At 42.4% G+C, this 14,767-nt stretch overlaps 1 protein-coding gene across 1 annotated transcript in view; it reads left to right on the top strand.

Moving 5' to 3' along the window:
- The window catches only part of LOC134534401 (EGFR adapter protein-like), a 236,392-nt gene that overhangs the window by 165,161 nt on the left and 56,464 nt on the right, over positions 1-14,767 (top strand). The window contains exon 3 of the mRNA XM_063372866.1: positions 4,790-4,951. Coding sequence (XP_063228936.1) covers positions 4,790-4,951 — 162 coding nt within the window. The remainder of the gene's footprint in view (positions 1-4,789; positions 4,952-14,767) is intronic.

The following is a 14,767-nucleotide window of genomic DNA, read 5'->3' as shown; positions in this document are numbered from 1 at the left end:
TTATATATTACATGTATATTTACAAAGTGATATTCATTGTGCCTATTAACAAACAGTTTCAAGTACAAATGTTAAGAATTATATAAAAGATAATACATGTTCGCTTATGTCACATTATTTTGTATGATCTAAGCAGTTGTACAATGCAAATGTATTAAAATATTCCATACATCTTGCTATATGTAGTTATTTTCACCAGCAAATCTTCAAGTTGATGGCATCTCTGTGTGACATATAGATCAGTATGACCTACAACAAACTGAAAATACACAGAGTGATAAATAATCGTATCTTAAATAAGTATTACAACACACACACATATATAGGTATTTAATTATAGGTATATGTAAATTTCATTTACCTCCTGAAATAGTTTTCAATCAGTAAATGCCTGACACTGTCATATCTGGGCCTTCTGTTTGCATTTTCGTTGTTCTGCTGTACATTTCCTTCCTCAAGCAACTGTTGCCAAGGGAGGTGGAGATTGAGGTTAGGGTCGTCTGGAGGGAGTTCTTCCCCAGTTTGTCGCAGGATATTATGCAGCACCCCAGTCGCTACAATGATGGCAAACGAATGTTCTAATGACACTCTCAATCCTAAAGATAAGACTGGGAAACGTCGCTTCCAGCAACCGAATGTTCGCTCTACAGGATTTCTTGACCTAATTTGCGACTCATTAAATAGGTGTTCCTGTGGACTTCTGGGATTATCTAATGGAGGCATTAGATATGACCTACAAGCATAGCCCGCATCAACAAGTAGTACAGAATCACCATACTCCCCTCTCTCAAAATATGCCCTTCTGTTGCTATTGTTGAATATGGTACTATCATGTGAGGAACCAGGCCATCGTGCAACAATATCTGTAATTTCCAATTTTGTATTACAAATTACTTGCACATTCACAGAGAAATAACCTTTTCTGTTACGGTAGAATTCTGCATTGTTTCCACCTGCAACAAACATAAAACAAGCTTGTATGTGGATTGCAATGTTTAATAAAAAGGTAGCATAAAATCAGTGTTTAAACCAACCTGGTGACTGGATTTTTACATGAGTGCAATCCATAGCACCAATAGCCCTGGGAAATTTAGCAATTGCATAGAAATCCCTTTGTGCTAAATTCAGTTCTTCCATCGTCTCTGGGAATTTAATGAACTGCGGTCGAAGAGATGCAATTGCGGAGCTAACCCTATGTATTATTCGGTGAGCTGTGGGTTTACTAAAGCCAGCATAATCCCCAATGGTTAGCTGGTTACAGCCTGTAGCATAAAATCTAAGTGTAGCCAGCAGTTGGTTCATTGGCGACACTGACATATTCCTGTGAAAGACGAAAAAAGTATGTTGAAGGTTGTAATGTAATGTTCGTATAAATGAGTTTTATTTTACTTGTCTATGATTTCATATACATATTTATTATTCTACAGAAACAATTAACATTAGGAAATAATATTAATATAAACTTACTTTTCGGGAAACTGTAGTTGATTTTCTATAAGTTCCAAAACAAACATAGTCGACTGTTTTGAAAGGCGAAAATGTATTTTAAAGTCTTCTTCATCATACATTTCAAAATAATCGCTTCTATCTCGCATCCATCGTGGCCGACGAACAATGGCATCTTCTTCATCACTTTCATCTTCAAAAATCAAATTGTACATGCCTCGAGCCATTACAATTTTTAAAATCTCCTCTCGTCACTTCGTTTTACAATATTATCTCGATAATAAGACTTCAACCACGAAAATCGGTGGTTAAAATATTTTATCTCGATAACACTAAAAGATCTAGATATTCTGTGTGGTGAAACGGGATATTCAGTTAATCTGGATAATTCATTACTTTATCGAGATAATTTCGCTTGGTGAAACCGGCCCTTAGTCGTAAACTTTGCTGGCCGCCGTCAAATGCAATATCAATGATCACCACGAAACACCCGAAAGTTTTAAACTATTAAAAACAGCTCCTAAAACCCCGTCTTTTGATATGATTTTGGCAAGATATTTTATTAAAATACTGCACATCTTGTAAAAATGCATTAAACAGTTAATACTATTTAGTTTCTCCACGCGTTACGGTATTACTAAAATATTCTCATAAAACATTTAAAAACACATGTTTGTATATTAGTTTTTGCATAAAAAACTGTGATCAGTCTGTAAATACTTCCTAAAAACAAACCTTAATTTATTGAGCTAATTCAACATTACTATTATATTTTTAAAAACATTAATTAAATAATTTTTTTCCAGTGACGAGATTTCCCATGAGGTTACCAAGCGCGCACTTTAACATTGGCTACTAACCCTATTGGGAACTTAGAAGAAGAATATGTATTATAATCATTGCAATGCCAGTTTTCTTAGGTATTTCAAAACTTGTGATTTTTTTTACTGTGACAACTTTAGTTTATCAAATATATTCCTGGGTAGTTTCACTAGCATAAAGAAGATTCATTTCGCATGCCAATACGTTTGATATTTCCCCTTATATTTACTAAGCGACTATATCCGGGTTTATGTTGCAACACGTGGGTCCGCCATCTTTGTGACACATTCTTTTCGTTGACGTCTGTTCCATTTTTAAGAAATTACTCTTACCAAATGCCGTATCCTGAGAGTTAAGATGTTTACCTATTAAAAAAAATTGGTTGTCTGTAACAGAGAAATATTCAGGTTACTCGCTACCATAAGTACAATACCAGAAATTATTTTATAATTTTAGCACAAAAAATCTTAATTACTACACAAAAATATTGCGAAACACTAGGCTGCAGACTGAATAGAAAACAATGTCACTATAGTTTAACTTCCAATGGTTACAAGAACTAAAACTCATCATTCATTGATCTTTTAATATTTATATAAATCTACATTTGGGTAAAGTTCCAAAGTGGAAAAAAAAGATTTTATACTGATTATTGTCACAACTAATAACTCCATAAAATACTAACAATAAAAGCTACATTCTGTAAGTTTAGTGTGCGCACTGAATTATTCCTAGACACTGGTTGGTGCCACTGATACAATGAGGTGAGGAAATAAGAGTCGAGCACTCGCCAGCGAACATGTAGTCTGGATGTCCACTAAGGGGCGTTGCTGTGACGAGTTGCCACGTGGTCGCCAGCCGTGTCGGTGATTCACGCGGTCTTGGATGGCGACGCACTGACGGGAACACCAAGTCACCAGACTCGGCGACCCAGTAGTACTCGTCAGCTCACAGGGAGAGGTGACCTGGCACTCGTGCACTTGTATTACACTGCGTTATTCCTCGCATCAGAGACGACACCATTTGTCGGAGTCGCACAGTCCATCTTATGCCGAGACTAAGTCGCTGCTGTGGTAATTTGTCCAAGTCCAGTTCAGAGACTCTGCCCTTCCTGTCACTTGCTGCTCAGGCTCATAACAAAATGCCCTCTTATCATTAGTGTGACATAAACCCTTGTTCGGTCTTCTCTCGAACTCGCTAACTCGCTTACTCACCCGACGAGTAAAAATAAAATAAAATAAAACAATCGTCGGTGTGAGAGTTTTCCACCCTCAGGCAAGGTTTGCCTACACCCAAAGGGTCAAATTCCGCTGAGCGAGTTTTTTTCACACAGGAGTTTCCCAGCGAGTAGCTACTCGCTCCACGAGTTGTAAGATGACAGATACCTGTTACCTTCTTTGTGGGGCTAAGTTCATTGAGCTCCTCGACTGCAATTGCACCAAGTCCGAACTGACTGCTGAGAAGTTGGAGTCCAGCTGACCAGAGTTTCAGGCTGTCCAAATCGGCGGGCAGCGTGACGGTGTTGGTAGAGATCTGGCAGTGTGACGGCAGTATCGATGTACGGCGGGTGAGAACTTCCCCCACTCCCTCCGAAGACGTTGCTTGATTGTGGCCAGGGCAGGCTCCCACATTACCTTCTAGAATAGACGAGTTAGTCAGTTTCTACTCCCCCTCCTGGCGGAGAAGGCGGCGGGGAGGCAGGACAGCTGACCTGTCACGTGATGTCCCCCACCACTGCCCAGCCTTGCTCGTGCTTCGAGCTGCTCGTGTGGAAACATGCTGGGACGTTCTGTAGGACAGATGTCGTGCACAATAGGGGTCCACGTTCCATCAACTTCAGCGCATACAGCCTTCCGTTGCATGTGTAAAAAGCCACCGCAACAAGGTTATAGTGACCAAATTGAGATATTTAAGACCAATTTAGACCATTCATATTTATATGGACATATAAATATGTATATATATGTATATTATATGCTGATGGTTATCCGATGGTTTTTTGGTACCATACACCTCGTCCCACAACACATGGAAGTGTTGTATCCTATTAGTGACACTGAGGTTTGGTAACTTGTAAGCTGCCTTGTAAATCTATTACACGAGTATCAGTTTCTTTCTCTGCTTATTTCTCAACGTGAGTGAGTTTTTGTGACGAGTGTGATGTTTAAGGTCATTAAATATTCAAGTGAGACTTTTTTTCGGAATTTTATCGACATGCTGGTTTATCAGACTAAATGTCTAAAATAGTAATGGAGTTCACACATGGCCAGTTTTTTTTAAAGTTAAGTAACATTATAATACATATCTGTCCGAGTTTTAGTGTGTGTAGATTTACATGAATTTTTTAAAATTAAAATATGGCTAGTGTCGCTGTCAAACATAAAGAAGTTGATGCACAACAAATTTCATTACATTTCTTCTGACAGTCCTGTTGATGAAGGAGGGACATTATGCTGGGAACCCGCGCAGGAGTGGAGGTCAGCCAGCCTGACTAGTCCATGTTGTTCGGTTGTTGTTGCAGGCGGAGGAGCTGAACTCGATCGTCGGGAATGCGTTCCGAATGGCTTACGCCGCGCAGCTGCAGAGGCAGCCGTCCTTCCACGACGTGATAGCCACTCAGCTGCACGACAAGGCGCCCGGCGGCGAGAACAACAACTGCGCGGCGGACGCGCGCATTAACTGGGTGAGTGCGCCAGGAACCGCTGTATCCCTCTACTTACTTTGCCGTGGTTCCATCGCGGGCCGGTTTGGCGACTGGGTAAACTCTCCAAGTATTTGCAGCTTTGTGCTTCCTCTGCAATAACATCGTGTTATTTATCCGCTATTATATACCACTTGAATCACTTGAAAGCTGTTCAAGACGTTAAAGGTCAGTAACCCTTCGACAAATTATATAAATTCAAGCATGAAGAGGCCGGCTAAATACTGCTTAAGATTCATTGTATTCCTATGTGTACAGATTATTCTGACCTTACGGCCGGCGTTCTCACGTTCCCCTCCCACATATGCGCCCTAATAGGGTAGGGTGAGAGTAGCATTCCAGTTCGCTTTTATAAACATTCCAGAGCTTTTAAGAAAACAGAACTGTGAGGCATCGCCCCCTGTTGTTGATCGGGAGGGTATTAGAGCTTCGGCAATGACCAGCGGCTGGGGCCACCAACCCAGCATAGTCACCGCCTCAGCCCCTCTACCGCACTCAGCTGACCAGACAGTTGGCTGTGTCCTGTGCCCTGAGACTTTATCAGCACTGCTGGCGCCTACATCACGCTGGGACCCCGTGAACCCGTGGTCCGGTGGAGGCCTAGCTGTCCGGGCTAGTACCGGAGCTGTGTGGTCGCTCACAACGTCTACTCCGCATCAGGTAGGGAACACTTGGAGCCTGTGTACAAGGTGATCACAATTTTAGGGGGAATTAGTTGAACGAGTAGCAGCCGACCGGGCAGACTGCGAGAGGGCCTGGACAGCTGCTGCTACCCGCTGGCCGGCGTGGCTGCTGCGAGACTAGATTGTGGACCTAACAAAGCCCGCATCCCCCCCCCGCCCTTCTTATTCCTCCCCCTCTTTTGTCCGCGAGGATATTGTTTCATTGCGGGCGCGTGTAGTGCCGGGATATTCATCGGCGGCCAGAACAAACATTATGAAGCTATAGGATTTGCGGGTCAGCCCTTGAGGGGGGTGGAGCCCGGGGCTTTGTGGGCTCCGAGGGCCAGGCCTGAGATAAACGAGCCAGGGTAATTAGCGAAATGGAGCTGCGGGAACTTTGCGAGCACATTCAGCCTTGAGGGTTCAAGGGGAGGGAGGGGACTCTGCCCAGGAAACAACTGTGTTGTGTGAGGCATTAGCCTGGGAGTTTTGGGAAACTGCAGTTACACGCTCGCGCAGCTATTTTTGTAACGGGTCTACCGTGAAGTAAATTTATTAGTGTTCATTTAGCCTAAACCCATTTGTTTATTGTTCCCTTAAAGTTATTCAAGAAGACTAATTTGTAGGGGCAGGCATTTTTCGCGAATAAATATGAACGCCTATTAGACTGCAACAATGTATACCCGCACCAGCGGTTTCTTCCTTGTGATTGGCGGCCGTCTGCGAGAGAAGTCGTTGCCTTGTTTTACCGGGCCACTCAGGCGCGTTTGCTTTCCCACTGAGTTACTCTGATTGGTGCTGTAACACTCGACATATACCTGAAAGAAATTCACCCAATCACGAAACAGACACGGCGCTACAGTGTTTTAACTTATAACTAGTCTCGGAATCTTTTCGCGAAATATGCATGGCCCTACTAATTTGTATCCATCAATTTAGTATTCGGAACGAGTCGTTGTTCAGAAGCAGCTGTTCAGAAGCAGTAGCTGTTATGAAGGGACTCGATTAAGCAGCGTTAAGCTGGTCTGACTGAGGCGCGTGCACATTGCGAGCCGTTCTAGAACCGTTCGTTGAAATGATGTCCGCAACGAACTTCCAGTGACCCACAGGACTTGAACGAACCAACTGCGAGCCACCAGCGGTCATTTGTCAGTCCCCGGTTCGTGTACTCTAGTCATGTCTTCGCGTGAGGAAAATTACTCGATTTTGGTCCGCAGATGTATTCAGCTCAGTGCCTTTTCTATTTTAGGCATTTTATTTTATTTTTAAATCGTCCTTGTCTTAAGGATTACATAGTAAAAATTTAGTTTTATAAATATTAATCTGTTTCAGTAAATTTTAGTTTCACAACTCTTTGATTAAATAAAGAAAACTGAGGAACAAACTCAATAGGTACATGGAGATAAAAAAAACAGTAGTGTACACACACACATCCGCAAGCCTTATTCGGTGCTTGACATCAGTTCACCTGGGCTGCCTGAAACTTTCAACCCAAAAATATTATTATTAATTTTTTTTTTTGCATATGAAAAAAATAAGTTATCAGAAAATGCCACGGCTTTTTACAGAAATATAAAAAATATCATGTATGTATTTTTTATCCGTATATTGTTTTCATCTAAAGTTTTATTGTATTATTATAAATACTATATGTGAGAGAATGTTATTGTATTTTTGGCCACGTGGTGTTTGCACAGAACATCACGACACCCAGTGTGATGTTCACACTGACTGGCCTGACTAGAGCGAGGCAAAGGGCGCGCAGAAGGGAACACACCCCCCCCCCCCGCACACACACACACACACACACACACACTAATCCTATTCTTAAACGGCATTTATTTTAACTTTTATCTTCTTAATATAAACCCGCAGGGGTATGCAAGAAGGAATTTATTTTCCAAATTTGATTCTGCATAACGTTATTATCCACTACGTTATCTTTAATTATGTTATTTTGGTTTAAGGGCATAATTCCATTATATATATACTAGCTGCAGTACCCGGCGTTGTCCGGGCTGAACACAGGGTGAAGGGGACCTATTTCGAAATCAGATGTAGTTAGTAATTGTCTTCTTAATTTGAATGTTAAGTGTGCAAAATAATTTATATCATTTTCAGATCCCGACAGACGTTGTTCTACCAGTGTATAGTTATATACCTGTAGGCCTATATATCTAAAAATTGGTGGTCGGTATGTAGTCTAGACTCTATAAAGCACTATAGAAAAAAGCTTAAAAATAAGAGATTACTACTATTGAAATTATTCCATTATCTAGCTAATGCTCGGCATGCATTGCAATGCCTCATTCAGTTTTGTTTTGTAATATGTTTGAAGTAGTTACGCATATACAAATCATCTATCCATCTCTCTAAATATATACTTATCTCTATCTACATCTATATATATCTATGTATCTCTCTATCTCTATTTATCTCATATAAACATATATAACTCTCACTATCTCTATCTCTTCTATATATAAATGTCTATATAGATCTATACATCTATATATTGTAACCCTTCCTCCTGCTAACTTGGAAGAGGGGTTGCGTCCCCGACCCACTCTGGGCGCGAAGGGAAATTCCAAAAATTATGAAAAGGTATGAAATGCTACACAATAAAAAATTCCCCATACCAATGCCCAGGGGTCAGGCCAAAAACTTTAAAGCATACAAAGCAGAGCAAACATAATTCCAAATAAAGGCAAACTTTGGGTAATTACTATTAAAAAAAAATAATTTTCAAAAATTAGCATTTACTATATATAACAATACACGTTTGGTTACAAAAAAAAGGGCGATAATAATGGCAGTCTCTTAACCCATTCTCAAAAATACTCATTACAGATTAAATATTATAAAAAAATAAATAATGATGATAACAAATATATATGTATGTAAATATTAACAACGGCCTTACTAATAATTAAATGATCAAAACGAAGGTCGTGAGGTGTGGCCACAAAAAAAGTTAATGTAAGATGGCCTACCTTAATACCAATTATAAAAAAATATATAAATCTATATAAAATTCTACATAAAATGTTCTAATACAAAACATGAATTGCACGTATTTCTCAGCTCTCATTAATTGTTCTCTTGAAATAATTTGTCACTACAAGCTTGCCATTATGTTAACATTCTAGACGTCCGCCAGCTCGCTGACCTTCTTCAATAAACTAGACAGTCTAATGCCTCGCCGACATACTGTTTCATAAAAATGAATAAATTACGCACTAACTTCAGTCCGTGCGTGCGGCAAAACTCCCTCGTATGCACTCTATAATACTGCAGAAAGTCATTAGGATTAGTAAAGTCCAATTGAAAATACGCTAATTTCGCCAAAGTCTCAAAACGTTGCTACAATTTTCCAAACGCCGCATTATTTTAAAAACACTTTCGTGTCCCACAAAACAGGCAAACGGGCGACCGTTAACAAAAACACGTCATCACATCACCAATGTGTGACATTAAAAAAAATGGGCCTCTTCTCACAAAAAGGGTGCAAAAGTTCCGTCCAAAGTAGAAAAGTTCAGCATGGGCATAAAATCAAATTACGATCTTCGCAACAGTTGGTTTAACACCGCGAGGGAAAAACTCAATGCAGCCGCCTCTTTTTACCTTGTACGAAGAGTGCATCGCCGGGCAATCCCTTGCCCTGTCGCCCTGCGTGGTGTCTCCATGCTGACCCTGCCCATAGCCGCCCGCTGCCGCCCGGCTCTTCAGTCCGCGCCGTCACATGCCCCGTTCTCCGCACGAGTCTCGCCAAAAGTCCTCGCTTCCAGCTGATACCCCTTACTCCCCGCCGGCCGCGTCGGTGACGTCATTGCCAAGCCGTCGGGAGCGCACCAAGTGGAATTCATGCGAAACACAATCGATATCACGTAACTACCAATCCATAGTTACAAAATAAAGCGCTTAGCTTAAAATAAAATATTAACAGTCACAACCATTATTTAAAAAGATGAATTAACATCAAATAAAAAATAAAAACGTAAAAATACGTAAAATAAAACTATTTAAAACTAAAAGCTATTAACCTCAATAAAGCCAAATTTAATTACAAGGTTAAATGTGGCCCTGACGGCCACAATATCTCTTTATCTAACCCATTTCATTCTCTATACCTCGCTCTATTTCAACTGATCTCTCTGTCTCTCTCTGTCTCACTCTATATATATCACTCTATCTGTCTCTCTTTTTATATTTAAATAAATTGTGTCATGTGTGCGCACTTATACAACAAAAACAGACGAAGTGCCGCTATATAATATGAAATTGCACCCACGTTAGAGACAAGCCCCAACATGAGCACAACCCCCAAGCGAGCGGAAAAAGCCAGGCCCACTAGGAGCGTCAGTCAAAGCCCCTTCTGGTAGGGGAATCGCCTCCAGAGAGGTGTTCCTGTTAAGTAGCAAGGCTAACAAGAGTGTAAAGAGCCGGAGTAAGAGCATCTAAGTTTTATTTACAAATTTATAATAATAAACAATTATTGTACAAACATGGTTTGGGAACAACTGTAGACAAATATCGTTACAAAAGAAATCGCAACACGCAGAAGTGAGTAAGTAACTAATACTTTGAACGTTCATACAAGCGAAGTAGAATTTGCCCCTAAACAAATAACAATGCAAAGGACTGGCACCTTACAACCGCCATTTACGAGTACACATATATAATATAATAACAATTACATAATAATGAACTATGCGGTATCGCCGCAGCGGGAAAGATTTACAGTTCAATTCACGAGCGGGCCAATACATGAGACAAATCACACAACAAGCAAAGATATACAGTTAAATCAAATGGCGTCGAGCGTCAAATCACGTCCCGCTCAGGGAACAGCTAGGTCGAAGAATGAAACCTCCAAATTTATTTAATAATTTTCATAAAGCTCAATTGATTCCACCACAAAATTTATGTGCGCACACAAAAAATTAAGGTTACAAGCTGTCGTCGCCGGGAGGGCGGAAAGACGCCGAGAAAGAAAACTTCGAACAGCAGCCAGCAATTTAACTAAAAATTTACGAGGCAAAACACGCACAACCCGCCGCGTGAAGCACAAGGTGCACTAAGGCCAGGTAAAAACAAGACGTAACCAGTAAAATGAGCAAGAGTCATGGTTGGCGAGGGAAAAACGGAAAATTTAACCGAACTTTAGTCTAGACATAATTTTGCCAGGTGGCAGCCGAAACGGTGAATTTGAACAACAGAAACAAGAAAAAAAGGCAAAGGTAAATTACATGAGTAGGGCACGGCCACCGCGTCCCAAAGCGAACTGACGTCTCAGTCTATGCCAACCATACCTTCAGGGGGAAACAGACCAAGCTGCTCGAGCCGCGTCCCGACGATGACCACCTCGAGGAAAGCCTAGCGGCCTTCTTTATACCAAACGAACAAGTGGCGCTAGTGTCGCCCGCCGCCAAGGGGAAAGGGAAGAGGGGAAAAAAGGGGAGGGAAAGACAGTCACTGCGAAGGCATGGAGGGGGGTGAAGAGGAGGGAGGCCGTATGCACGGGCAGCGCTGGCTGCTCGGTGCAACTCCCCACCCCTAACCTGCTGTTACTCAGAGCCAAGGAACATGTTTCCAGTTTACAAAAAAAAGGGCTTCTTCTCAGTGGATGAAAGGTCTTCTGTCTTCAGCCACGGAGAGTAAGTCGCGACGCAGGAACAGACGATGAGGGCGGAGCTGCAGCCACGCCTTGAGATGAGGCGGACGGCCACCCGCACCTCAGCGCAGCACGGCGGGAGTCGGATCGCCCAGACAGTCCAGCACAGGAACGATGAATTGTCTCCGGGAAGGATGCCGGCATGGCCCCTCTGCGAAGCGTGACATCGCGAGCTGTCTCCTCCTTCCAGTAGGGTGTGTCGGTCAGGGAGAAACCGGCTCGAGCGGAAGACGTTCTTAGAAGAGAGGCTGAAATACAGTTTCAGCCATCGGGTCAGCAACGCTCGCTCGTACTAGGCAGCAGCAGCACGGTGGTGTCGATTGCAAGAGTCGTTGACGAGAGTGGTCTCAACCAAGGCTGGCCAAGCCCCGGGAGACCACTCATAGCAGCCCAAACGGAGAAGAGCGATGAATTCAGCAGGCAAGGTCGTGGCTCTGAGCAGGCAGTCAAAGGCGGGGCGGGGGGCGCGAAGACGAATGAGAGGCGACGATCTCGATGACGAAGCAGGTGTCGACGATGCGAGGCCCGTGCACAGCCAAGGAAGCGGACCCAAGGGAGAGGGGGCGGCGCGTCCACAGCTGAAAAAACAAACTTCACCGGCGGCAAAACCATACCTATACGCCGACACACAAACACGGGACATCTGCCAGCCTAATCACTCAAATATAAGGTGCCAAGGCGAAGGAATACCAATGATAATAATAACTCGCAAAAAATAGATAGAGAGTAAATGGCCGCCAAGCAAACGACAAATAATCTACCCTAAAACAAAAAAAAAACTAAGGCACAAATTTCTTAATTTGACTAACATGAGCTTTTCTAAACCTAGACTTACGTTTCACGTCCTGGAGGAGGACCGTGTTACTTGACAATATTTTAACAATAGTAAACGGCCCTTGAAAGGGCGGAAGAAATTTACTATTAATTTTGTCCTTTAAGGAGGGCAAGAGAAATGACCTGCAAAGAACAGACTCGCCCATCTTAAAAGTGTGAGGGTTTCTGTTTTGATTATATCTATCAATCACAGCATCGCGCGCCTTCGTCAAGTTACAAGAGACGTCTTCAAGAACACGTTCAAGTTTAGAAGCATCTAAACTACAGTCCAGCGGCGGCAGTCCCCACTGGTTCAACAAGGGATGAGACAGCTCCCTCCCCAGGAAAGGGACTGAAAGGGGAAAACCCGTCGCAGAATGAAAGGCGGAATTTAATCCCACATTAATAAATTCTAGGTCTTCATCCCACACAGTTTGATCCGTGCGGTAAAAGGAAGTCAAAACAGCCTTTAAAACCTTATTCACTCTTTCCGATTGGTTACCCTGCGGAAAATAAGGGGTACTGAATACAGGCCTAATCGCCCACTCAAAACACATATCCTTATATGTGGAGGATTTGAAATAGGCTGCGTTATCCGAAACTAGGATACAAGGAGGTCCGAATATTTTCCACACATGCTCCTTAAGAGCCTTAACAATAGAAACCGATTTCATGTTTTTAAGTGGCAGCAAAACAACAAATTTAGTAAAAATGTCTAAGACAACAAGCAAACATATGTTTCCCTTGCGAGATCTTGTAAGCGGACCAAATATATCGATATGCACCACGTGCCAGGGTGCAACCGGCGCATCGGCACTATAGAGCCCGACTCTAGAGTTTTGAGGGGGCTTCGAGATTTGACAATCCAGACAGGATTTAACAAAGTCACGCGTATCCTTGCGCAAATCCGGCCAATACAAATGTCCAGCAATCCGGCGATAGGTTTTTTCTATGCCGAGATGCCCGCCGACAAGAGAAGCATGAAAATAGGTAAGAACCATGTTTCGAAGAACAACAGGCACAACAACCTTACGGGCTCGACCCGAGTTACCCACAAAATAAATAAGGCCCTGTTCTTCCACATACGGCATTGATTTAGAACCACGTAATTCTTTACGTATTTGATTACAAAACGCGTCATCGCGTTGCGACTGTTGAATGTTTACATAAGATTCAGGAAAAACTTTGCATACTGATAAAAATTCAACGGGTTCAGGAAGAGGCTGCCGATCGCAATCAAACTCTTCAGAACAGAACATACGCGACAGGGTGTCGGCAACCACATTGTCCGTACCTTTAATGTGATGAATCACAAAACGGAAGCGTGAAAGTCTAAGTATCCAACGGCCGAGCTTTCCCAGCTGGTTAGGGTGATTGCATAACCACGATAACGCCCTGTTATCCGTAAAAAGATCAAATTGAGAAGAATCTAAGTAAGATTCAAATTTTTCCAGACCAAAAAGAACAGCTAAGACTTCTTTTTCATACGTCCCAAGACGTCGTTCTGATTCTAGCAAAGTTCGACTTGCGTAAGCAATAGGTCTAATCTTACCATCTTCCATATGTCCTAGAACGGCTCCCAGGGCAATGGAAGAGGCGTCGACTTGCACAGCGAAGCGTCGATCAAAGTCCGGAAGGGTCAAAATAGGAGGAGAGGCCCTACGAGATTTCAGCGTGGTAAAGGCTAGTTCCTGCTCCTCTCCCCAGACAAAGGGTACGTTCTTTTTACGCAAAGAATTCAAAGGCGCGCTAAGGCTCGCGAATTCTGGAATGAATCTCGAGAAATAGCCTAACATTCCCAAAAAACGCTGAACACCCTTTAGATTTTTAGGGCGCGGGAAATTCACAATGGGTTCAATTTTCTCAGGATCCATTATTAAACTGCCTTCAGATATGATATAACCCAAAAACTTCACAAAAGATTTACCCAACGAAATTTTGTCAGGATTCACAGTCAATTTAACAGCTCGAAGGCGGGTCAGGACTGCCTTCAAATGTTCCAAATGATCTTCAAAAGAATTGCTATAAATTATAATATCATCTATGTAATTAAACACGTATTTGAATTTTAGGTCACGAAGTACATGTTCCAAAACACGGCTAAGCGCCTGACTTCCGAAGCTAACGCCCATAGGAATCCTGTTAAACTGAAAATGTCCAAAAGGCGTGGAAAAGGCAGTATACTTCCGACATTGCGGGTCCAAATAACATTGGTGAAAACTGTGATTTAAGTCTAAAACAGAAAATATTTTGGCTTTGCCTAAGTGCTGCAACGCACTTTCTACTGTCGGCAGAGGCCACACATCGTCAATGATTTTGTCATTTAAGGGTTTAAAATTATGCACTAAACGCCAATCTTTGCCATTCTTTTTACTTACTAGAAAAGTGGGGGTACTGTACGGAGATTGAGAAGGGGTGATAACCTCTTCCGCGAGGAGTCTCTGTATGATGTCTCGCATGACTTGTATTTTAGGCGGCGATACCTTATGGTATTTGCTAGATACCGGAATCTCGTCCTTAAGATGGAATCTATAAGGCAGGACGTCGCAATTTCCTACCTTACGCGTGAGTACATCAGGAAACAACTTGACCACATCAGCAACCGCTCTTTCACGATCGCTACCCGCCCCTGAGTCGTCACATCTCAAT

This window comes from Bacillus rossius, chromosome 7 (genome assembly GCF_032445375.1).
Source record: "Bacillus rossius redtenbacheri isolate Brsri chromosome 7, Brsri_v3, whole genome shotgun sequence".
In the NCBI taxonomy this organism is placed as follows: Eukaryota; Metazoa; Arthropoda; class Insecta; order Phasmatodea; family Bacillidae; genus Bacillus; species Bacillus rossius.
The sequence above is the reverse complement of the archived record's forward strand: the minus strand, read 5'-3'. Positions and strand labels throughout refer to the sequence as shown.